Source organism: Rhinatrema bivittatum, chromosome 8 (genome assembly GCF_901001135.1).
Source record: "Rhinatrema bivittatum chromosome 8, aRhiBiv1.1, whole genome shotgun sequence".
Taxonomy (NCBI): Eukaryota; Metazoa; Chordata; class Amphibia; order Gymnophiona; family Rhinatrematidae; genus Rhinatrema; species Rhinatrema bivittatum.
The window spans coordinates 5,024,546-5,050,657 of record NC_042622.1 but is presented as its reverse complement, the minus strand read 5'-3'; the positions used below and the strand labels follow the sequence as shown (position 1 = coordinate 5,050,657).

At 48.2% G+C, this 26,112-nt stretch overlaps 1 protein-coding gene across 3 annotated transcripts in view; it reads right to left on the bottom strand.

The window, feature by feature from the left end:
• RAD21L1 (RAD21 cohesin complex component like 1) overlaps positions 1-26,112 on the bottom strand; it is a 775,557-nt gene that overhangs the window by 36,535 nt on the left and 712,910 nt on the right. For all 3 annotated transcript variants that reach the window (XM_029611932.1, XM_029611931.1, XM_029611933.1), the window contains one exon: positions 16,435-16,530. In XM_029611932.1, the coding sequence (XP_029467792.1) occupies positions 16,435-16,530 (96 nt within the window). The remainder of the gene's footprint in view (positions 1-16,434; positions 16,531-26,112) is intronic.

Genomic DNA, 26,112 nt, shown 5'->3' with positions numbered 1-26,112 from the left:
CTCCGTCAAGTCCAAAGAAGCCAAATATTCTCCCTTGTGGACGGCCGCAATAACAGACCGTAGAGTCTCCATCCGAAAGCGAGGCACTCGTAAGGCCTTGTTCACGCCTTTGAGATCCAGGATCGGTCGGAAGGTGCCCTCCTTTTTGGGAACCAGAAAATAAATGGAATACCGACCCGTCCGAAGCTGGTCTGGCGGGACCGGAGTCACCGCCCCCAGAGCCTGTAGGTGATCGAGCGTTTGAGCTGTAGCCAGCCTCTTTTCTATCGGACCGCACGGCGACACCAGAAAGAGATCCCGGAGGGGACGTGCAAAATCCAACTCGTAGCCGTACCGGACCACGTCGAGGACCCATTGATCCGAAGTTATTTTGACCCATTCCTCCCAAAACCGGGACAGCCGACCTCCGATAACGGGAACGGAGGAATGGGCCTGCGCACCTTCATTGTGCGGGCTTAATGGCAGCGAAACTTTGTGAGGAGCCTCCACGTTGAGGCCTCCTGCCCCGAAAGGAAGGAGACCAGGGCTGGGTTCTCGTGGCCTGTTGTCTCTGGGGAAAGGTACCACCTCGTCCCGCACGGAAACGCCGTTGACCCCGAAAACGAGCCCTAGCATTCCCAAACGCCCGTGATTGACGCGGCTTATCCTCCGGCAACTTATATACCTTGTTGTTGCCCAGGTCCTTAATAAGCTGATCCAGCTCCTCTCCAAAAAGCAACTTGCCCTTAAAGGGAAAGGAGCCTAATCTTGCCTTAGAGGTGGCATCCGCCGACCAACGACGGAGCCAGAGCAACCTCCGAGCCGAAACAGCCGATGACATGATGCGAGCCGAAGTACGCAACAAATCATATAAAGCATCCGCGGTATAAGCGACCGCAGCCTCCACACAATTTGCCTGCTCAGCCTCACCCGGAGGAAGCTCCTGCGTGGTCAGCAACTGCTGGACCCATCGCAGGTTGGCCCTCTGCACGAGGCTGCTGCACGCTGCTGCCCGGACACCTAGGGCCGCCACCTCAAAAATACGCTTCAGTAAGATCTCCAGCTTACGGTCCTGGAGATCTTTCAAAGCTATCCCACCCGTAACAGGGATAGTCATATGTTTAACCACCGCCGTGACAGCCGAATCCACCGCCGGTGTCTTTAGGAGTTCCAAGGCATCCTTAGGCAAGGGATATAGCTTTTCCATAGCTCGAGTGACCCTCAGAGAAGACTCTGGCAGCTCCCACTCCTTGGAAACGATCTGTAACACCTTGTGATGGAATGGGAAGGTCTGAGGAGGGGCCCGAATCCCCGCCATGGCGATATCCCCCGTAGAAGTATCAGCGTCCTGGGGGGGGCGCCGTCAGCTCAAGCTCTTGCAAGACATGGAGGATAAGAGAGCTTAACTCCTCTTTGCCAAATAAGCGCAGCACCTGGGGGTCATCCCCCTCCACGGACAGCTGTTCGTCCGCTGCCAGCAAATCCGAAGGCTCCTGGGGACTCGGAACCGGTTCCGCGTCCCCTGCGCCCTCAGCACCCCCCCGCGGGCGGGAGACACTGGCCCCGGAGGACCCCACGCCCGACGGATTCCACTGGGGCAAGGTAGGTTTAGGGATCTTGGGGGGAGAAGGGACCTCTGCTTCCCAACCAGATTCAGCCTGTAAAAACGCCTTGTGCATCAGGAGCACAAAATCGGAAGAAAAAGGCACCGATCGTTTTAAATTCCTGGCAACGGCCCCTGAAGGAGGAGGGGGGCGGGGCTTCCCAAATCGGCCGGAGACCGCAGATTTCGCTCGCCCGGGGAGGGGGGAGGGGAGGTTTCTTCCTCCGATGCCTCCAAGTCTGCCTGCCGCGTGGCCAAGATGGCCGCCGCACTCCTCCCCGATGGAGGAGGGGCAGAAGAGCGGCTGCTAGCAGCGCCGCGATGCCGTGGCGAAGGAGGCAGGGAAAGATCGCTGCGGGCAGCGCTCGGCCCCCGGGAGGGTCCCTCGTCCCCAGGGAGACATTGGGGACAGAGGCCCTCCCTGGAGAGTCGCGCCCCCGCTCCCGCACAGGCCCCACAGGCCGAAGATCGCGGCATCACGGGCAGAAAATGGAGCCCTGAAGAAAAAAGGCGCCAAAACCGAGGTGAGTGCTAACCCCTCACCAGCCCAGTGCGCCGGGTGACTAAGCCACCCTCTCCGGGGTCCGCAGAGGCTCTGGCAGGCCGGGGTGGAAGGAACAAGCCCACTGCCTGTTGCCAACAGGACTGAAGTGTCTCAATTCAAAAGTTCCTTTTTTTTTTTTTTTTTAAACCCCCTTCAGGGTTGGGACCCCTGGAATTGGGGGGGGGAGGGTGACCGGCCCACCGGTAAGCTCTCCCCCAGCCTCAAGGACCGTCTAGCCCGGGAACGTTCATAGGGTAGGTCCCTATGTGTCTGCCCCACACTGAGCCCAAACCGTGCTGCGCACAACCAAACAACACACCACAGACAGGACAGAGAGAAGAAAACCAAATGATCTGTCCCCCTAATAAAATGTTTTGTTTTTCTTTTCCCCCAGTACGAACACACTCACCAGGGCAGGACCGCAGGGTTATGCCTCTCAATCTACTGGAGTCAGAGAATATACTGAGGGATCGCAGGTGGCACACTAGTATATCTAGGGGGTGCTTTCAGTTTTCTCTCTGACTCCATCTGCTGGAGGGGAGGCATAACCCAGCTGTCTGGACTGATCCTGGTACGTACAGGGAACACCTAAGGAAAGTTTGCCTCCGGGCTTTCTGTTCCCTGTTCCTGGAGTCAGCAGAGATCTGGTATCTATGGCAATCTTCGGCGGCAAATGTGTAACAGAGGGATGGGGGAGGGGCAGAGCAGCTTTTGCAATCACTGTCCTTTCAATCTTGATCCCCAATGCTGTGAGTGCTTGGCTTGAAATTCAGTTTGTTGGGGTTTTTTTGTTAGTTCTAACTGCCCTGTCTGTAGAGTCAGCAGAGATCTGGTATCTATGGCAACTAATTGCTCTCTGTTTCTAGTCTGCAGGAGCAGTGGCAAAGGGAGGGGAGAGCTGCTTACAGGTGACAAATTCCTTGCCCAGCAAGAGGGAAGCTTGAATGGGCTTAAAGACTGTCGTTAAGTCCTTTGTCTAGAGTTTGAATTCTGGCGGCGGTTGCATGGAGTTAAAACGCTTTCTTTGCAACTCTTTGTATACCTCGCTTGTAGCATAGGCTCATTTTACATCCGCGTTTGCTTCTTTAATGCTTTGCAGACTCAAAGTCAGTCCGAAAGTATAAATCTTCACAATCTTAGGGTTTTTATATTTGATTCCCTGGCCTCTCATCACAGCTGAAGGTGTGGAAGGCTTATTCAGGTGCAAGGAGGTGTCTTTAACAATCCTTCACCTTTAACGATTTCTACTCAATGCAGACTTCCCTACCACAGGCTGTGCTTTGGGGATGAAGTTCTTGTTTCATTGCACTGTATGCAGTTATTTAAAAAATGCTTTCAGTTCACTGGCTTTTCACTTTTTACTATCTTCCTGTTTGATACAGGTTTTTTACTGTTCTGAATCAGGTAAACAACCATATTTTTCCTATTCAGACAGCTAAACTTTCTCTCCAATCAGTCCTCAAGACAAAGATTCTTTAAGTTTGAAATTATTTATTATACAGGTAAATTCTACTTACAATTGTTGCATTTCAAACATGAGCTCCTAGGCAAAGATCTTTGGTAACTGGAGACAGGGTAGCAGGAGGGAGAAGGAGGTCTCTTCTGTTGCAGGAGTTAGTTTATGGTAGAGATAGGAAGCTTGAGGGATATGAGGCAGATTTAGTCTTCAGACAAAGGCAGTAAGGGAGAAGGTAAAAAACCTGATCATTTCAGGGAGTATTACAGAGCGCTGCTGGCTCAGAAGCACACAAGGGGTGAACTGAACTATCATCGAGAGCTGCTAAAGAAAATGCCTCCACAAGCTGGGGGCAGGGGGCAAGGTCCAATGGCAGCGAGCCTAAGAACCATGTGACACAGGGGGAGCATGAAGGGCAGTCCCTTGAGCCTATAAGGCACCTAGGAAGACTCAAGTTAGATTGAGGGGCATTCAAGCTCTTACGATAGTGAGAGAAGGTGGAGGGGTGAGGGAGCTTCTCTTAAGGGCAAAGGCTCACAGACTTTTATCATGGGTTACAAAAAGTGTTTCAGTATTAAGAATCCTCAGAAGGGAGGACTGCACTAAACACAGTTAAACTACAATATGCACAGATACAAACATGTACCCACTGCTGGGGACAGAACATGTGTGTTGAGTGAAAAAGAATTTTCTCTGATTAATTTTAAATGTGCTACATGCTAACTTCATAGAGTGCCCCCTGGTCCTTCTATTATCCGAAAGAGTAAATAACCGATTCACATTTACCCGTTCTAGACCTCTCATGATTTTAAAGACCTCTATCATAATCCCTCTTAGCTGGCTCTTCTCCAAGATGAACAGCCCTAACCTCTTTAGTCTTTCTTCATAGGGGCGCTGTTCCATGCCCCATATCATTTTGGTCGCCCTTCTCTGTGGTTTCTCCAGTGCAGCTATATCCTTTTTGTGATGCGGTGACCAGAACTGCACACAGTATTCAAGGTGCGGTCTCACCATGGAGCAATAAATAGGCATTATGACATCCTCCGTTTTATTTTCCATTCCCTTCCTAATAATTCCTAACATTGTTTGCTGTTTTGATTGCTACGGCACACTGGGCCAACGATTTCAATGTATTATCCACTATGACACCTAGATCTTTTTCTTGGGTGGTAACTCCTTAGATAGAACCTAACATCATGTAACTACAGCAAGGGTATTTTTCCCTATATGCATCACTTTGCACTTGTCCACGTTAAACTTCATCTGCCATTTGGAAGCCCAATCTTCCAGTCTCACAAGGTCCTCCTGCAAATCATCACAATGTGCTTGAGATTTAACTACTCTGCATAATGTTGTGTCATTCACAGATTTGATCACCTCACTTGTTGTACCCCTTTCCAGATCATTTATAAATATATTAAAAAGCACCGGTCCAAGCACAGATCCCTGAGACACTCCACTGTTTACCTTTTTCCACTGTTAAAATTGATCATTTAATCCTACTCTCTGTTTTCCATTTTTAACCAACTTGTAATCCACAAAAGGACATCGCTTCCTAACCCATGACTTTTTAGTTTTTTTAGAAGCCTCGCATGCAGGACTTTGTCGAATGCCTTCTGGAAATCCAAATATACCACATCTACTGGTTCACCTTTGTCCACATGTTTATTCACTCCTTCAAAAAAATGTAGGAGATTTGTGAGGCAAGACTTCCCTTGGGTAAATCCATGTTGGTTGTGTCCCATCAAACCACGTCTATCTAAATGTTTTGTGATTTTATTCGTTATAAAATTTCCATGATTTTTCCCGGCACTGAAGTCAGGCTCGCCAGTCTATAGTTTCCCAGATCACCCCTGGATCCCTTTTTAAATATAGGGGTTACACTTGCTGTACCAGATTTGAAGGATGTTCCACTAGCAGCCCTTTCTTTTGGGATGTGCATACTTTTGGGATGGTTGTCCAGCTATCCCAGGAAAGGCTTTAGAATTTTGTTTTATTGGGGGGAGAGCCTTCCAAGATGGCGGTCTGACTGGTCGCGTTAAGAGGAGCTCCGATCTTTTTCTGATTGAGACCATTTCAGATGCCACATACCAAGCGAAAAGCTAGGGTCCAGTGTGGAGAGAGCACCTCCACACCAGTGGAAACTATGCAGCCCAGGATCGGAAGCTTCTTTGCCGCGGTGACCTCACTTACGCCGGGAGAAAGGGTCGCAGGGGAGCAGGCAGTGGAGTGAGTGCCTATCTCCCTGACTGAGACATCGTTAAGTCCCAGATCTCCATTAAGACCAGTGCCCCCAGGCCGAGACGAGGATGGAGGAGCTAAAGAAACTGCAACCTCGGCGGAGGGAATCTGGAGAGAGGTGGAAACAGCGGAACAAAGAGAAACATCGCAAGGAATTACCAAGCAGGAGCCAGACGCCAAGGTAGACCACTCTCGAGGTGAATCGGGAGAAGGGCTGAAAATGGCAGCGTGGCTTGATTCCTCGAGCCTTAGCGAGGGCGCCGGGTTAACAACAGGAGTGGGAAGAGGGGCAGACCAGGAAGTATCTATGGAGGGACATTTACTGGTGAAAGACTCTGAAATAACGCTTGTCTCAATATGGAATGCTCTCCAGTCCTTAGAAAAGGCTATTCTGGGACTAACAAAAGAAGTAATGGATATCAAACAACAAGTTCGACATAATGCAATTGAAATTGTGACGCAAAATAATAAAAATATAAAAATTAGAAACTTCAGTTACTGAAATTGGGAAAATTCAAGCATCTATGATTCAAAATGAAGATGTGGTAAATAGAAGGTTAGAAAAGATTGAGAACAACTTGAGAGCACACAATTTAAGATTTCTTAATTTTCCTGTCCTAAAGAACATAGCTCTGTTAGATTTATTTAAATTGTATGTGTTGCAAGTTTTAAACGTTCCAGATGAAATTAAACCAGTAATAACTAAAGTACATTACTTATTTATTTATTTATTTATTTATTTATTTAAGAGTTTTTTATATACCGGGGCACGTTAAAAACATCACCCCGGTTCACAATGTAACGTAACGTAGCAACAGGCTTTACAATAATTTAGAGTAGATAAGCATAGATAAACAATATTTAGCTTTACTATAAATTAGAATAGATAAACAATATGACAGCTGTTCAACTTGGGATAGGTGGTTTATCAGGTGATTACTTGATAAACTCTTAAGGAGAGTAGAAGGGAAAAGGTAAAAGGGGAAAGGGCGGGTAAGAGGAGGTAATTCTTGTGCGGGTAGAAGGAAAGTAGGTTCTTTAACTATTCACAATACTTATACCCAACTGAGGATAATCAAATTGAAATAGAAGACCAAGCTTTACCGGATCTGACAATGTTATTGGAATCGTCTCAGGAAATGGTTGTTTCTTATCGTAGACCATTGCTAGTGACATTTGCATTTCTTATGGACAAAAATAATATATTTAAACAATATTTCAGAAATAGTCAAGTTTCCTTTTTTGGACAGAAAGTACGTTGTTATCAAGACTTAGTTAAGCAGACCCATATAAGAAGGAAAGAGTTCCTAAATATGAAAGGTGAAGTTGTACAAAAGGGGGTTTCTTTTAAGTTGCAATTTCCTTGTAAATGTATATTTTTTCAGGACCAGCGCTATGTTTTCTTTGAACCTAAACAACTTAGATCCTTTCTGGATACTCACTCTAATCCCACATGATCCTGTTGTTTGGAAGTGAATGTAATGTAGTGAGGTCCTATTCAGACCACCAGATAAGTAATTGAATTATATTTCTGTTTGATATTTACTCGCTCTAATAATCTGCTCTCCCTCATATTTCTTCTATTTTGCTTATATTACAGATATTATGTTTGTGTGTTCAGAATACATCTGTAGTATTTTTTTTTCTTTCTGTATGTAAGAGATTTCTTTAACAAGTGGATATTTGTAATTTTGTTAAAAGGCATAAATAAAAAATTTAAAAAAAAAAAGAATTTTGTTTTATTGATACAGCAATTATAGAAAGATTTCATAATTTTGCACTCATAAAAGGGACAAAAACACATATTGTGGTGCTTATATAAAAATGCTTAAGGCATCTCAGTTGAGTTAAAACATTCATGACATTTTATCCCTATAAGCACTGCGCGCTCTAAAACCAAGAGATACACGCATAGTCGGGCTGTGCGCACGCCAAGCTCATATTAAAAAAGGCCCAGCCAGCCGGCGCATGTAACTTACTTCTGCTCCAAAGGAGCAGGTAAGTTATAAAACAACAAAAAAAAATCTAATAGGTAGGGGTTAGGGGTCAGGAAGGAGGGGAAAAGGTAGGAAAGGTAGTTAGACATATAGGGATGTTCCCTCCCAGTCCTCTCCTTAATTGGAGTGGATTGGGAGGGAACTGGGAAAACCCTACTCCCGTCGCCGCGCATTGTTTTGTAAACCCCTCCCCCCCCGTTGTGCATGGAAGAGGTCACCCGCCCACACATGTGCATGTGGACATTAAAATCTGGCGCATATGTGCATGCAGGAATTGTATTTTATAACATGCGTGTGCTGACGCGCATATGTTATAAAATAGCCACATCCATGTGTGTGTGCCGGGAACCTGGACATGTGTGCGAGTTTTAAAATCAACCCCAAGCCTGTAATGCCAGAAGTCCAGTTCCATAGAAAGCAGTATCTCCTGTGTTTGATTTTGACTTTTATCCTAGAACAATCCTGGTCCCTGTAGTAGACAGTATGGAAGGAATTAACTTTTGTTAAGGATGTGACCTGGAGTACCAGTCTACCAGGTTCACAGGGATGTTCTTGTGCTGAACAGACACGCTGTTATTTTTAAACTAATTGAGCAAAATTGGACTCTGCTAGGTGGTCCAACCTGCAATAGGCCTGACCGAATCATCCTCCAGACTGAAAAGACATTCTTGCTATAACAGCAAATTGGAATCCTTCCCAGAATCTGCTGCTGCCTAGGCATGGCTCTGGGTCATGGGAAAAAATCAATCTATTTTGAGGCATGTTTTAAGGTGGTGGTTTTCAATCCATCCCTTGGAGTTCATTAAGCCAGTCAGATTTTCAGAATATCCACAAAGAATATGCATGATATAGATTTGCATACAATGGAGGCAGTGTATGCAAATGTATCTCATGCATATTCATTATGGATATCCTGAAAACCTGACCAGCTAGATGTGTGCTGAGGGCTGGGTTGAGAATCCTGGTCTGAGGTCCATGGTCTCAATTTACAGTTTTACAGTCTTCAATCACTGAGCCTGCAATGAAGATAACACTCTTGGTTCTTGCCACACAATCTGCCTGTCCAAAATGGTGACCACATGATAAGAGACAGCACTGCAGTGTCTATCCACAGGACCACATTGGCTGGCACTAATCTGGTTGGCTCAAGCCAGGTAGCCTTATGCTGCTAAGCAAGCACTATGGGGCGGATTTTCAGAGCCCTGCTCGCGTAAATCCGCCCAAAACCGGGCGGATTTACGCGAGCAGGGCCCTGCGCGCCGGGAAGCCTATTTTACATAGGCCTCCCGGCGCGCGCAGAGCCCCGGGACTCGCGTAAGTCCCGGGGTTCTCGGAGGGGGGGCGTGTCGGGGGCGGGCCCGGTCGTCGCGGCGTTCCGGGGGCGTGTCGGCAGCGTTTTGGGGGCGGGTACGGGGGCGTGGCTACGGCCCAGGGGCGTGGCCGCGCCCTCCGTACCCGCCCCCAGGTCGTGGCCCGGCGCGTAGCAGGCCCGCTGGCGCGCGGGGATTTACGTCTCCCTCCGGGAGGCGTAAATCCCCCGACAAAGGTAAGGGGGGGGTGTAGACAGGGCCGGGTGGGTGGGTTAGGTAGGGGAAGGGAGGGTAAGGTGAGGGGAGGGCAAAGGAAAGTTCCCTCCGAGGCCGCTCCGATTTCGGAGCGGCCTTGGAGGGAACGGGGGGAGGCAGCGCGGCTCGGCGCGCGCAGGCTATACAAAATCGATAGCCTTGCGCGCGCCGATCCAGGATTTTAGTGGATATGCGCGGCTCCGCGCGTATCTACTAAAATCCAGCGTACTTTTGCTTGAGTCTGATGCGCAAGCAAAAGTAGGCTGATCGCGCTTCTTTTAAAATCTACCCCTATCTCTGTGAGATTTAAAAAACCCTTTATAGCATTCCTCTAGCAACCTCTCACCACTGAAGCTGGACCAGCAGAAAGCTGAAAAACTGCAGCATGAAAGAACAGGGAATCTACATGGGAATTCATATGATTAAAGACTTATAGTTGCTGCTAGCTTCTGTTACACTCCTGCAGAGGTAGTACCCAATGGGACTATTAGGGAATGTAACAGAAACCTAATAACCCTGTTTCCCTCACCATTTGTTGTGGGCACACAATAATAGCCCTAACACCCTGTTTGCACAAAATAAAAACCTCCTATGGAATGGCAGCATACATGCAATTGATCCTCTCTTCTGCTCCCCTACATCTTCCTCTAAATAGTGAAGACAATTTTGAAAGCCATTTACTTGGGTAAATTGGCCTGACAACTGTGCTCCTCTGCCCACCTTAAGTTTTTTGACCCCCATGAGCAGATTATAGGTTTTTTTTTAGCACTAATGTCCCTCATCCAGGCACTGGTACTATATTTTCTTGAGCAGATATAATGCTGGTTCCTCTTTATGTCAATTTGTAACCAGCTATTACGCTCTGGTTATTATAAATTTTGTTTGAGTGATTTTCTGCTTTATGTATGTTTTATACAACCCACCCAGAATTGTGGATGGAGCGGGCTATACATTTTTTTAAATAAATAAAGTATGCAATTGCTTCCATAGAACATGCACTTTTAGTCAAATTACAAAGAGGTGTTCCTGTGGCTTTGTTTGTTGGGGGACTAAAGCAGCATACATATATTCAATTTTCAAATGTATATGTGCTATTTTGCCCCCACTTAACTGCCCATACAAATATTGGGTATAAATTAAACAGGTTCTTTTATTTTGCAGATGGGTGATTTCCCTTTGAAAACTGACTACAATGCCAGAGTATATAACAAATAAAGGAAAATTAGTTTCTTACCTGATAATTTTCGTTCCTGTAGTACCAAGGATCAGTCCAGATGGGTTATGTGGGTTATGCCTCCCATCCAGCAGATGGAGTCAGAGAGAAACTGAAAAGGCACCACCTATATACCCTGGTGCGCTCCCTGCGATCCTTCAGTATAATCAATAACAAAGTAGAATGAAATAAGAAACCAATGGCTCAAAACTCGTGACTAGATCAAGATAAATATGAGCTTTTTGGAAAAACGAGGAAACCAGGCGGAAAGCCATGAAATATAACCATAAGAAAATAGAACAAGTGCTTGCAAAAAGGAATCTGAAAAACAATATAGCTGTGGGACTCTTCCGTTTGATGGGCGGGCGTCTGGACTGATCCTTGGTACTACAGGAACGAAAATTATCAGGTAAGAACTAATTTTCCTTTCCCTGTACGTACCAGGATCAGTCCAGACTGCTGGGAAGTACCCAAGCTGCCCTAAATGGGGTGGGACATTGACAGTCCAGCGTGAAGCACACCGCTGCCAAACGAGTCCACCGTCGGAGCGTGCACGTCCAATCGGTAATGTCTAGCAAAAGTGTGCAACGATTTCCAAGTAGCCGCCCGGCAAATTTCTTGAGGTGAGAAAAACCACTTTCCGCCCAAGATGCCGCTTGAGAGCACAGAGAATGGGCCTTAAGACCCTCCGGAACGGCGCGACCCCTACAAATGTAAGTGGAAGCAATAGCCTCCTTCAACCAGCGTGCTATCGTAGCCTTAGAAGCTTTAGCCCCCTTCCTGGGACCGTTCCACAAGACAAAAAGATGGTCAGATAACCGAAAAGGGTTGGTAATTTCCAAATACCGCAATAGTGCCCTTCGAACATCCAACCTGCGAAGTTCCGGCTGCCTAGACGTATCACTGACATCCATCGCAAAGGCTGGGAGATCTATCGTTTGATTGACGTGAAAAGCTGAAACTACCTTTGGTAAGAAAGAAGGAACAGTACGGAGCGAAACCCCCGAATTGGAAATACGGTGAAATGGTTCTCTGCAAGACAACGCCTGAAGCTCCGAAATTTGCCTAGCCGAACAAACAGCGACAAGAAAAAACGTTTTGAGAGTAAGATCCTTAAGGGTAGCCCTTCGTAATGGTTCAAACGGAGAAGTACAAAGACCACGGAGAACCAAATTGAGGATCCAAGAGGGACAGATAGCCCGCACCGGCGGTCTCAAATGTTTAACCCCCTTTAAAAACCGTGCTACGTCAGGGTGCATGGCGATGGAAACTCCTTCAAGCTTACCTCGGTAACAGCCTAAGGCTGCCACCTGCACACGGAGGGAATTATAGGATAAACCCTTCTTTAGGCCCTCCTGTAAGAAGACTAGAATATGAGACACCGTAGCCTGTCGCGGTGGCACCTCCAAGTCCCGGCACCAAGAGTCGAATACTTTCCATACTCTGACATAGGCAACTGAAGTAGAGGGCTTACGAGCCTGCAGAAGAGTAGCAATGACCGATTCCGAATAACCCTTCTTTTTCAATTGCCGCCTCTCAAAAGCCAAGCCGCTAGACAAAAGCGATCGGCCTGGTCGAAAAATACCGGACCCTGCCGTAACAGACGAGGCAGATGACCGAGACGCAAGGGGCCGTCCACCGCCAGGTTGACCAGGTCGGCAAACCATGGTCTCATTGGCCACTCCGGAGCCACGAGAACGACCGGACCCGCGTGGGACTCGATCCGGCGCAATATTTTCCCCACTAACGGCCACGGGGGAAACACGTAGAGAAGAACATGAACGGGCCAGGGAAGAACCAGAGCATCTACACCTTCCGACCCGTGTTCTCGCCTGCGACTGAAGAAGCGAGCTGCTTTGGCATTCAAACGTGTCGCCATGAGGTCCAATCGGGGAGTTCCTCATCTTTGGATGATGAGTCTGAGTGCCTCGGGAGATAGCTCCCACTCTCCGGGATCTAGCTGCTGTCGGCTGAGGTAGTCTGCCTGAATGTTGTCGACTCCGGCGATGTGCGACGCTGCAAGACGAGACAGGTGCTTTTCCGCCCAAACCATCAATCGGCTGGCTTCGGTGGCTACTAGATGACTTCTTGTCCCGCCTTGCCGATTTATGTACGCTACCGTGGTCGCATTGTCGGACAGGACCCGTACTGCTCGTTCTCGAATCAAAGGGAGAAAATGTTGTAACGCCAGGCGTACCGCTCTGGTTTCCAAACAATTTATAGACCACTTGGTTTGCGGAAGCGTCCAACGCCCCTGAGTGGACTGAGATTGACAGACCGCCCCCCAACTCTTCAGACTGGCATCTGTCGTGACAATGATCCATTAAGGGGGCTCCAAATCGACACCCTGGAGCAAGTGGGATGGATTCAACCACCATTGCAGGCTGGATCTGGCCGGGCATAGGAGCGGCAAAGGCACCTGAAAATCTTCCAATTTGGGATCCCAGCGCGATAGGAGCGCCCCTTGTAGAGGCCGCATATGCGCAAAAGCCCAAGGAACCAAATCCAGAGTGGACGCCATATATCCAAGAACTTGCAAATAATCCCATGCCACCGGCAGGGGGAGAGCTAATAGGCGGCGAACGTGAGCTATCAGGCGCTCCATCCTTGCCTGCGGAAGGAAAACCTTGCCCAAACCGGTGTTGAACAATGCTCCCAGAAACTCCAATCTCTGGGTGGGAATCAGCTGACTCTTGGAGTGGTTGACAACCCAACCCAGAGAGTTGAGCCGAAGAAGTACCGCCTGCACCGCTTCCTTGCAGAGACGCCGCGATTTTGCCCGGATGAGCCAGTCGTCCAAGTACGGGTGTACCAATACCCCTTCCCTCCAGAGACTCGCGGCTACCACCACCATGACCTTGGTGAAAACTCTTGGAGCTGTCGTGAGGCCGAACGGAAGAGCACAGAACTGGAAATGGGATCCCATGATCATAAAGAGGAGAAACCTTTGATGGAACTCCTGGATTCCTATATGCAAGTAAGCCTCTGTGAGATCCAATGAAGCCAAATATTCGCCTTTGTGGACTGCTGCGATGACGGAGAGCAGGGTTTCCATCCGAAATCGTGGGATCCGCAATGTCCTGTTGACCTGCTTCAGATCCAGTATCGGCCGGAACGCGCCTTCTTTCTTCGGGACGATGAAGTAAATGGAATAGCGACCTGTCCTTTGCTCGGCAGGTGGTACCGGCACTATAGCTCCCAGCGCTTGTAACCGCATTATTGTCTGCGAAATCACCTGCTGTTTTGCTGGAGAACCGCTGGGAGAAATGAGAAACAGGTCGCATAGGGGCCGTGCAAACTCCAACGCGTAGCCGTAATGTATGATGTCAAGAACCCACTGGTCGGTAGTAATTCTGGCCCATTCCTCTCGAAAGTGAAAGAGACGTCCTCCTACCTTCAGAACCGAGGGATGGGCCAGCATCCCTTCATTGAGCCGTTTTAGCGGCGGCAAAGGTGTGCGACGCTGTTGCGCGCACTGGCCGTCTACCACGAAAGGAAGGAGTCCATGCTTGAGAGCGTGTAGTAACTTGTCTAGTAGCATAAGAGGAGGAGCCTCTGCCAGAGCGAAATCGGCGCTGCCCGCGAAAACGACCGCGGAAGTTGCCTGAAGACCGAAAGGACCTGGGCCTGTCCTCCGGTAACTTGAACACCTTGTTCTCTCCCAGAGATCGAATTAGTTGCTCCAACTCGTCCCCAAATAACAGTTTACCCCGAAAGGGAAAAGAGCCGAGTTGCGCTTTAGATGGCGAGTCTGCAGCCCAGTGACGTAGCCAAAGTAGTCTTCTTGCCGATACTGCAGAAGCCATGGAGCGGGCCGAAGTGCGGAGCAGGTCATAGAAGGCATCCGCAGCATAAGCCACCGCAGATTCCATGCGGTTTGCCTGCTCTGCCTCCTCCGGGGGCAGATCTTGCGACGTTAACATCTGTTGTACCCAGTGAAGGGTAGCCCTGTGCACCATGCAGCTGCAAAGCGCCGCCTGTACTCCTAAGGCTGAGACCTAAAAAATTCGCTTCAGTAACATCTCCAATTTCCGATCCTGGAGATCCTTAAGGGCCGTACCCCCCGTCACCGGGATGGTGGTGTGTTTAGCAATGGCTGTGACAGCCGAATCCACTTTAGGCACTTTAAGCATCTCTAATGAATCCGCAGGAAGCGGGTAGAGCTTATCCATAGCCCGACTGACTCTAAGCGTGGCCTCCGGATTATCCCATTCCCGGTAAATAATTTGAGCAAGCTTATTATGAAATGGAAAAGCATGCGATGGTGTGCGGAGCCCGGTCAATTCTAAGTCACCCGGCAGGGAATCCGACTCAATCTGGGGTATCGGAATCCCCAGCTCCTGGAGCACATGTGTGATCAAAGGATCTAATTCTTCCTTGTGAAATAACCAGAGGATTTGAGGGTCATCCCCCTCGACCGGGTCCACACCCCCCATGTCAGTACCGGAATCTGGAGCGGGAGTGTCCTGTGAAACAGGATCTATATCAACATGCTGCGGAGGCTTAGGAGGGAGGGCTGGATTAGGACTATCCAATCCCAGGTCGGTGTGAGCTGCGGAAGGTTTGCCACGTTTATCAGGGATAGGGGCAGCCTGCTCCCATTCAGCTTCGGCTTCCAGGTAAGCCTTGTGGAGCAAAAGTACAAACTGTGAGGAAAAAGGATGACGTCTTCAAGGGACCTCCCTTGGCTCCCATAGGTGGCAAAGACATGAGCCCTGATAAACCGCGTGGCCGATGGGGGCTAAGATCCGGCGGAGACAGGGGCGGGAGGTCCCCTCCCTCCTCCGACAAAACTGCCCCGCGATCGGGGTCCCCTAAAGTGGCCGCCGAATGCCCCAAAATGGCAGCCGCCTCCGATATCGGGGGCGAGGTCTGCCGTGGTCTGCCCGAAGCTGATCGTGCCTCCTGCCGCGGAGATAGAGAGATCCCGGTCGCGGCTGTCCTCCGCGAGGGCCCCTCCCCCCCGGGAATACACCGGGAACAGAGGCCCTCGCGGGAGAGCCAGCGACCCGGCTCTCCACACGCAGCACAAACAGTCCCTTTGGGCATCTCCTCAGGAAGAAAATGGCGCAAAAATGGCGCGAAAAGGGACCGGGTGACAAGCCACCCCTTCCGGAGACCACAGTGAGTAAGCAGGCAGTGGGAGAGATAAAAATAAAAATACCTCGTTTTTGTACGTCTTTTTTTTTTTTTAAATGCCTGTAGCGCTGCCACCAGCAGCCGTGTAAAAACTTCACAAGTCAAACTTTCCTCCTTTTTTTTTTTTTTTTTACTTTGGAGCCTGCAGAGGGTGTACCATACCCATCTGAACTATCTTCTCCGAGGAATAAAACTTCTCAGGAGGCGGAGAGGGAGAGTGACCGGCCCACCGATTAATCCTCCCCCTCCTCTCACTGGGCTGGGCAGACAGAAACTCCGGGAAAGGCTCCAGGGCAGTACCCTGCCTTGCCTGCTAGGGCTCCAATTACAGGCAAAAATTAGTTCTAAGGTTTACAATGATCTAGTCACAGAATTTTCCCAGATAACTTAAGTCAAACCTGACAGGGAAAACTTTCCCAATTTACAGGAGATCAGGACCGCAGGTTATGCTCTCTCATCTGCTGGAGTCAGAGATATACCGAAGGATCGCAGGGAGCGCACCAGGGTGTATAGGGGGTGCCTTTTCAGTTTCTCTCTGACTCCATCTGCTGGACGGGAGGCATAACCCAGCAGTCTGGACTGATCCTGGTACGTACAGGGAACATGTTATTTAAAAACTGCCCCTAGTATGTTCACTTACTTCATATGTATGTACATAATATAATCACACCCTGCTTCCTAAAAACAGCATACATACATCATCATCATATGGAACTATCAAGCTTTTCTCTTTTTCTTGTCCCATGGTTGTATGAAGCAATGAGATCTCCGGCACCTGATCACCAGCTCCAAGCTACAAGAAAATGTAATATATCCATCCATTAGTGAAAAAATGAAGATACTCCTCAATTTTCCAACCTTTACTTTTAATAAGTGTGGACTCTGCAAAATTATTCTAAATCACACACACAGCCAGGCTTGCATATCAGTCTTTTATTAATTCCTGTCCTGAAAGGGAAGGAGAAACACAATAAAAATGGTCTTGTATCCTTATCCCCATAAGAATTTAAAGCTAAACTCTCATACTTTCACGAAGCAAGATGGAACAATCTGTCTGACAGCTAATGACAACAGTTTTTCTATACCGATGTTGGTAAATTGAAACAATGTCATTAACATATAATTTTCAAAAATTAAAATAAGAATTTGAAACTGAATTTACAAGTATGAAGCAAAAACAAACTGTAAGGAAAAAATCAGTACTCTTCTTTAAAGTTGGAAGGTGGAGAACAGTGAGAGCTACCTACTAACTTTTTCTTTTTGTCCTTTAAAGGAAAACTCTGGCTTTACAGTATGACACACTAAAAGCAAGAGGCAGATGGCTCAGGCTCCAAATAAATCAGTAAAAAAATCTTAAAAAATAAGTGTCAGGAGCAGAAAAAAGTTCATTTTAAGTAGTAATAGTGACTGCATCTTTATGAACAATGATGACTAGAGTAAACAAGAATCCATCAGCATCTCTGCAAAACTTTGCTTACAAACTGGTGGAGCAAGGGTCAGCCACATTGCCTTCTGGAAAATGTGGAGGGCAAATCTCCTGAAAAGTTTCCTAAAAAATTATGAAGTCTCTCTTTAAGAAAGACAGAGAGAACTGCAACCTAAATGTGGAACAGCTGTCATATCCCTTTGGTGTAGCCCCCTTCAGGCATGACCTTTCCACCCCCTTCATTTTTTGATATCTTCATTATAGAATCTGAAATTTGATTCTTTAGCTGGCAAGAAGAGAAGCAAACCATGCAATTTTGTAAAACTTCATTTTTTTTCTGGCAAGTAGAACATAACATACAACTGTCATCATAGTCATAAATCAAGCTAATACAATTACCAAGAATACTGAATTCCCAATACTCCAGCCCCCATCGTACTCACTTGGATTCCAAATACGATAAGGAAATCAAGTTCAGTTATACTCCCCAACCAGCAGATGGAGACAGATAACAGGTTTGCTGACCTCAGCCCTTAGATGACCCATGCTGTGCTCAGCCTGCTAGAATTCAATGTTAGGGGTGCTCAAACCAGTCCCTGGGCCCCCCTCCACCCAATCAGTTTTACAGGATATATCTAGTGAATACTTCCTATGCATGCAGATATTTCTCATGAATATTCAGTGGATAGTACAGATGACAAATTGGCAGGTATGATAAAGACTGTAGGGAATAAGGAAGGTGGAATTGGTTTTAGTAATGGTTTGCAGCAGGGAATAAGACTGGGGAGAAGTAGCATCAGGAAGAGAAAATGAAGTGAAGCCACAGAAAATACATAGAGGCCTGCAACCTCCCCAGTACCTGGCCAGCTGCTAGAGGAACATGGGGTGGAAGCAACTCAGGTGCTGGTGACTTCTAGGATTGACAACTGAGACAGCTAGGAGAAATATGCAGATGGGCTGCAACCTCCCAAGTACCTCAGGTAATTGGCAAAGTATGTACATGCATTCACTCAAGTAAAGTTAATCTTCCTCTTCGGAGGGCATTACTTACAAACATATCTTTACACAAATACTTTTTAAAATCAAAAAATATGCACGTAAGTGCCATCTCTGCCACCTGGAATGCATCTGCTTAATTCATGTAAAAGTACATATATAACCGATATGCACATACTTTTACATGCATTCAGCTCAGGGTTTTATGCATTTAAATGGCTAAATATTCAAGGCATAGATATCCAGGTCCCATCACTGCTGGTCTTCTGATTCTCTGTACCCCTTTGGATCCTCCAGGAGCCAATAAGTCACCAATGAATCTACAAACTGGCTTTGTTTGTAGCCAGCACAGAGGATGCCCCACTCCTATCCCCAGACTAGGGTCCAGGTAGTTGAGAGTCTGGGTCAATCTATAAAATACAAAAGAGAAAGCAGAGTTGCTTACCTGTAAAAGAAAATTGGTTCTTACTTGATAATTTTCATTCCTGTAGTACCATGGATCAGTCCAAACCATGGATTATGCCTCCCTTCCAGCAGGTGGAGACAGAGAAAAGCTTGAAAGGCACCCTCACTTAACCTGGTGTGCCTCCTGCATCCCTTGAGTATTTAGAATATCAAAGCAGAAAAGGACTAGCAATGAATCAAGTAAGATCATAACTGTAAACATGAACAGATAAACACATAAATTGTATCTTTCTTTCTTAGTATGCTGCAATAACATAACTGTAACATGTGCGCGCGGACTGCAAAACTTTCCCTGTTACCCACGCCTAGGGCCTCATTTTCCAATATCGCAGTGGTAACGCATGAGGGGGCGTGTCCTATGCAAATAAGGCATTTTTCGTGCAGTGGGGAAACATCGCCGCACGCGATATTTTCGCCATTTGAGGAACTGGAGTCGCAAATCGCGAAAACATCGTGCACCGCGATAAAACAACCAATGAATCATCGCGGTCCACGATATTCCCAGACAGCCTGTTTCAGTATGAGAGAGAGAGAGAGAGAGAGAGAGAGAGAGAGAGAGAGAGAGAGAGAGAGAGAGAGAGAGAGAGAGAGAGAGAGAGAGAGAGAGAGAGAGAGAGAGAGAGAGAGAGAGACTCTTCCTATAATGCCTATGCCCTAGACAGGTATTTGTATCCCTATGGGAGGGCCACCTAGTAACTCGAGGTGGGGATTAGGTATGAGCGTAGGGGGTTGTGGGCCACTTTCACATTCAACATGAGACCTACGGAAAGAACAGTGGTCTCTAGTGAAGATTTGCTGGCCGGAGTGAGGAAACTCACTCCAAGAAGAGATTTGGGCAACGTTCTCTCAACCTAGCTTGTTGTTGCCCAGGTAGAGTGTCCATCAAGCTAGGTTGAGAGAACGTTGCCCAAATCTCTTCTTGGAGTGAGTTTCCTCACTCCGACGGCCAGCAAATCTTCACTAGAGACCACTGTTCTTTCCGTAGGTCTCATGTTGAATGTGAAAGTGGCCCACAACCCCCTACGCTCATACCTAATCCCCACCTCGAGTTACTAGGTGGCCCTCCCATAGGCGCGAACAAAAGTATGCCGCGCGTATCTTATGAAATCCGGAGTCGGCGCGCGCAAGGGGGTGCACATTTGTGCAACTTGCGTGCGCCAAGCCCTGCGCACGCTGCCCGTTCCCTCCAAGGCCGCTACGAAATCGGAGCGGCCTCAGAGGGAACTTTCCTTCTACCCCCCCGCACCTTCCCCTCCCTAAGCCATCCCCCCGGTCCTATCTAACCCTTCCCCCTACCTTTGTTGGCAAAGTTACGCCGGCTGGAGGCAGATGTAACTTTGCGCGCGCCAGCACCCGACCCGGGGGCTGGTCCGGAGGCCTCGACCACGCCCCCAGGCCAGCATCACGCCCCCGACACGCCTCCTGCCCCGTCCCGAAATTTGCGCCGCCCACCTGTCACGCCCCCGACCCGCCCCCTTTGCGAAGCCCCGGGACTTACGCGCGTCCTGGGGCTTGCGCGCGCTGCTGAGCCTATGCAAAATAGGCTCGGCGCGCGCAAGGGGCTTTTTTAAGGGTTACGCGCATAACTTATGCACGTAACCCTTTTAAAATCCAGCCGACTGTCTTCAGGGTGAGATCCTTCAATGTTACTGACTTAAGGCGCACAAACGGTGGGTCACACAATCTGCGAAGAACCAAATTAAGACTCCACGATGGACATATCAAATGCCTTACTCCTCTGAGGAAATATACCACATCAGGGTGGGACGCCACCGAGCTACCAACCAGATTGCCGAGGGCCACAACCTGTACCCGAAGGGAATTAAAAGGCAAGCCCCCCAGACAACGTGATGCGGTGAGCGGAGAGGACGCATTCACCTCACGCGCCGGGTGCCTCTCCTTCAATAGCTCCTACTAAGCGGCGATAAAGTGGCAAAAATTCAACAGAAAAGCCGGGCATGGTTTTTGGTGGAGAGGAGGTGCAGTTGTTTTGGAGAGGGGGTGTGGAGGGTGCCTTTATATGATGACCTGGTGGGTCTATTAGATGTGTGGAAGTATATGCAGTCTTTCATCCAGGGCAGGTTCTGGTTGTGAAGTGTTTTATGTATGATGGTGAGTGCTTTGAAAGTTATATGGTGGTGGATGGGGAGCCAATGTAGTTCTTTGAGAATGGGTGTGATGTGGTCGAATTTGCGTGAGTTGGTAAGTATCCTGGCTGTTGCATTTTGAAGGAGTTGTAGGGGTTTAATGGAGGCTTTGGGTAGACCAAGTAGGAGTGAGTTACAATAATCTATTTTGGAAAGAATAGTAGCTTGCAGTACTGTCCAGAAGTCACTAAGGTGGAGTAGAGGTCTGAGCTTTTTTAATGTGTTGAGTTTGAAGTAACAATCTTTCATTGTTGAGCCGATGAATTTTGAGAGGTTGAGGCAATTATCGATTAAGACACCTAGGTCTCGTGCATGCTGTGAGAAGGAGTAATTTTTTGGGGGGAGGGGGGTACTGATGTTGTGGTGAGTTGGTGAGATTATGAGGAGTTCGGTTTTGGAGGAGTTGAGGGCTAGGTTAAGGCTGGTGAGGAGGTTGTTTATTGATGCAAATGCTTTTTCCCATCTTTTAAGTGTGGAGGCTAGAGAGTCTGTGATGGGGATGAGTATCTGTACATCATCCGCACAGAGATAGTGGGGGAGGTCCAGGTTGGAGAGGAGTTGGCAGAGGGGCAGAAGGTATATATTGAAGAGGGTCGAGGAAAGGGAGGATCCTTGGGGTACGCCTCTGTGGAGGTGGATGGGTTTAGATTCGTGGTCATCAGTTTTCACTTTGTAGAGCCTGTTGGTGAGGTATGACTTAAAGCAAAGGAGGGGGGTGTCAGAGATACCAATTTCCTGGAGGCATGTTAGGAGTATGCTGTGGTTTACTGTATCAAAAGCTGCAGAGATGTCTAGTAGAGCCAGTAAGTATGAGTGACCTTTGTCAAAGCCTTGCAGAATAGTGTCGGTGAGGGAGAGTAGGAGGGTTTCTGTATTGTAGAGTTTACGGAAACCAAATTGAGAAGGGAAGAGGATGTTATGTGTCTCAAGGTGATCGGAGAGCTGAGAGTTTACTACTTTTTAAAGCACTTTGGATAAGAGTGAGAGGTTGGAGATGGGTCTGAAATTGTGGAGGTCATTGGGGTCGAGGTTAGGCTTCTTGAGGAGGGGTTTGACGGTGGCTTGCTTAAGGGAGTCAGGTATAATTCCTGAGGACAGAGAGGAGTTTATGATGTCAGCGAAAGGTTTTGCTATGGTGCTGGGGATAGAAAATAGTGCTTTGCTAGGTATGGTGTCGGAATGGTGTTGGGCTGGTTTTATTTTTTTGAGTGTTGTTTCAATCTCAGAAGATGTGGTCAGTTCAAAGGTGTTGAAGGGGGTTTGTGAGGTGGTGGTAAGGGGTGTGGATGGGAGGGTTGCGAGGGGAAAGCATTGTATGAGTTTATCAACTTTTTCCCTGAAGTACAGGGCAAGTTTGTCGCATCTCGATTGTGTGTCAGCGATTGTAGGTGTGGGAGTGGGAGGTTTGGTGAGCTCAGATACATAGGTGTTACGCCCAGAGGTGTGGACCCTTGGTCCGGCGATGTCCGTTTAGGCCACCGTCGGTAGGCGAGGCCGGTCCTTGGGGTGGCAAGTAGGATTGAAGAAGATCTGGATGCAGGTGCCTCCTGCCGGTCGTGTAAGCAGTAGCTGATGCCTTCAGCTGTTCGAAGAGCCAACCCCAAGGATCTCTCAGAAGTCCAGACAGGACCCTGGAGCTAGAGGTATTGCCGACAGTCCAGTGACCAAGAACCAGGGAGCTTCCGCAGTCATTCAGGGGTCGAGTGCCAGAGAGTTCCACAGCCAGTCCAGGGGTCAAGAGCCAGAAATATCCGCAGCCGGTCCAGGGGTCGAGAACCAGAAGAATCCTCAGCCAGTCCAGGAGTCGAGAGCCAGAGAGTATCGTAGCCAATCCGGAGGTCAAGAGCCAGAGAGTACTGCAGCCAAGCCAGGAGTCGAGAGCCAGGAGAAACGTCAGCCGGTCCAGGAATCAAGCACAGAGAGAACAAGCAGTAACCAGGAACAGGGAAAAACTCAGGAGCCAAGAAGCCAAGGCAAGGTCTGAGGGTTCAGACCTTGCCTTAAATAGTCTCAAGCGAATCAGAAGCAGCAGGAAGGGATCTGAGCACTTCCTGTGAGTATCTCTTTAAATTTCAGCCCATAGCCGCCCGCGCGGCCCTAGCAGACATCAGGGGCGGAGCTTAGCCGCGCGGGGAGGAACGCCGCGGCCATCTTGAGGCAGCAGCGGCTGCTGCCGCTGAAGGAATCCTCGACGCCAGTCTCAGCGTCCATGGTCCGTCCGGGTCCTGGGGTAAGTGGTCGGTCCCGGTCGCGGCTTGCTGCGGCCGGTAGTCGTAACAGTACCCCCTCCTTTAGGCCTTCCCCTAGAAGGCTTGGGTTTTCCGGATGGTTGTTATGAAAATTCTTGAGAAGATCCTTGTCCAGGATGTTAGTAGCAGGTTCCCAGGCGTTCTCCTCTGGCCCGAATCCTTCCCATGCCAGGAGATACTCCCATCTACGACCTCGTCTCCGACTTGATATGTTGTGTCTTCCTCCAGCTGTACGTGTGGCGACACAGGAACCTTCCGAGATAGCCATTTGAGGAGCAACGGTTTCAACAGAGATACATGAAAAACATTGTGGATGCGAAGGGAGGTAGGTAAGCATAGTTGATATGTTACGGGATCTATCTGTTTAGTCACAGGAAAAGGGCCAATATACCGGGGAGCCAATCTCATAGAGGGGACCCTCAAACGGATATTTCTGGTGCTAAGCCACACCTTATCTCCTGGATGGAATTGTGGAGCCGGTCTCCGATGTCTATCCGCAAACCTCTTAGCCATTTGTGCTGCTTTACGTAGCATGTGTTGAGTGTGTATCCATAATTGCTTGAACTGTGTGGCAGTGAGCTGAGCCGCCGGAGAGGGAACCGTCAGAGGTAGAGGCACTGGCGGTGTAGGTTGATAGCCAAAGACAACTTGAAAAGGGGAGGACCCCGTCGAGGTACAAGTGTGGAAGTTATGCGAAAATTCCGCCTAAGGCAACAAAGCCACCCAGTCGTCCTGTCGTGCATTAACATAAGACCGTAAGAACTGTTTGAGAGCACGATTGGTTCGTTCTACTTGTCCATTGGCTTGCGGATGGAAGGCGGTAGTGAAATCTAATGCAATGTGAAATTTGGCACAGAGATTCCGCCAGTATCGGGCTGTGAATTGTGAACCTCGGTCGGATGTAATGTGCAGAGGTAGGCCATGAAGCCGGAATATATGCGACATAAATAGTTGGGCCAAGCGGGGAGCAGAGGGGAGGGCGGGCAGGGGTGTAAAATGAGCCATTTTAGAGAAACAATCAATCACCACCCAGATAACAGTGTGTCCTTCAGAAGCAGGTAAATCCACCACAAAGTCGGTGGAGATGTGAGTCCAAGGTTTGGTCGGCGCCGGCAGTGGTTGTAGCTGTCCCCACGGTCTCCCCACAGGATTTTTATGTTGGGCACAAACAGGACAGGAATCTACATATGCACAAATGTCTTTGCACATCCCTGGCCACCAGTAGAATTGTTGAAGGAGGTCCTGTGTTCGCTTACGTCCAGGATGTCCAGCGAATTGGGAATCATGTCCCCATTTCAGTACCCTGTTACGAAGTCTGCTGGGGACCACGGTTTTACCGATCGGAACAGAAAAGGTAGCAGCAAGGATGATACGGGCTGGATCGATGATATTCTGCAAAGCCTCTTCTCCATCCTCGCAGACAAAGGAACGGGATAACGCATCTGCCTTAATATTCTTGCTTGCTGGTCGATACTGGAGTTCAAAATCAAAACGTGAAAAAAATAATACCCAACGGGCTTGACGCGGGTTAAGACGCTGAGCTTGCTGTAGATAAATCAGATTCTTGTGATCTGTAAAGATAGTGATTCTGTGCTGGGCCCCCTCCAGCCATTGTCGCCATTCTTCCAAGGCGAGTTTAATGGCCAATAATTCTTTGTCGCCAATAGCATAGTTACGCTCAGCAGAAGAAAATTTTCTTGAAAAATAGGAACAGGGATGAGACGTACCTTTAGCATCATTCTGACTTAACACTGCTCCTACCCCCTCGGTGGATGCATCGACTTCAACAGTAAATGGGCGTCTTGGGTCAGGATGGCAGATACAGGGCTGTTGTAAGAAGGAGTCCTTGAGAGCCTGAAATGCTTCCTCTGTGGTTGTGGACCAATTGGTGATATTAGCTCCTTTTCGTGTGAGTGCGGTGAGTGGTGCGGATAATTTGGAAAAGTCCTTAATGAAATGTCGGCCTTTAGACCCTTTGGTTGGGACCCCTCTTGTATGCTTTTTATTTTTGTTGGGTCCATTTTGAAACCTTGTTTAGAAATAATGTAACCCAGGAATGGCAAAGACTCTGTTTCAAAAATGCATTTCTCCAGTTTGGCGTACAACCAATGGTCCCTGAGTCGTCGTAATACTTGTAGTACGTGTTGGCGATGAGTTAGTAGATCCTTAGAAAAAATCAAAATGTCATCAAGATATACCACAACGCAGATATACAACAGGTCTCTAAAGATTTCATTAACGAAATTTTGAAAAACCACAGGAGCATTAGTTAAACCAAACGGCATTACCAAGTACTCATAGTGTCCATCTCTGGTGTTGAAAGCAGTCTTCCATTCATCCCCTTCTTGGATTTGTACTAAATTATAAGTGCCACGGAGATCCAACTTGGAAAAAATTTGAGCTCCTTGCAGACGATCAAATAATTCCGCAATGAGAGGCAAGGGATATCGATCCTTGATGGTAATAGCATTGAGTCCTCGATAGTCGATGCATGGGCGTAACGTCCCGTCCTTTTTCTCCACAAAGAAAAATCCAGCCCCCGCAGGCGAGGTGGATCGCCGGATAAATCCTTTTTGTAAATTGTCCTGAATATATTCAGACATAGCTCGAGTTTCGGCAGCAGACAAAGGGTAAACTCGACCACGCGGGGGTGTGGAACCAAGGACCAACTTGATTGCACAGTCGAATGCACGATGAGGCGGCAAGACATCAGCCGCTTTCTTGGAGAATACATCTGCAAATTGTTTGTAAGGAGTGGGTAATTCCCTCAGGGTCGAGGCACAGATGTAATTGGAAGCAGAATCCGTGCCCTTCAAACAAGTCCCATAACATTCAGATCCCCATTGTGTCAGACGTAAAGAAGCCCAATCGAATTGGGGGTTATGGCGTTGCAGCCAAGGTATGCCCAACACCACAGGATGAATGGCTCTCTCAAGGACATAGAAAGTAATTTGTTCTACATGATCCGGTGCAATATAACAGTCCAGGGGTTCTGTATGATGCGTAATCCTTCCAGGTAAAGGTTCCCCGTGAATGGAGGAAATGACTAGGGGTTTTTGACAAAGTCGGACTGGGATTTGGAGTCTATCCAC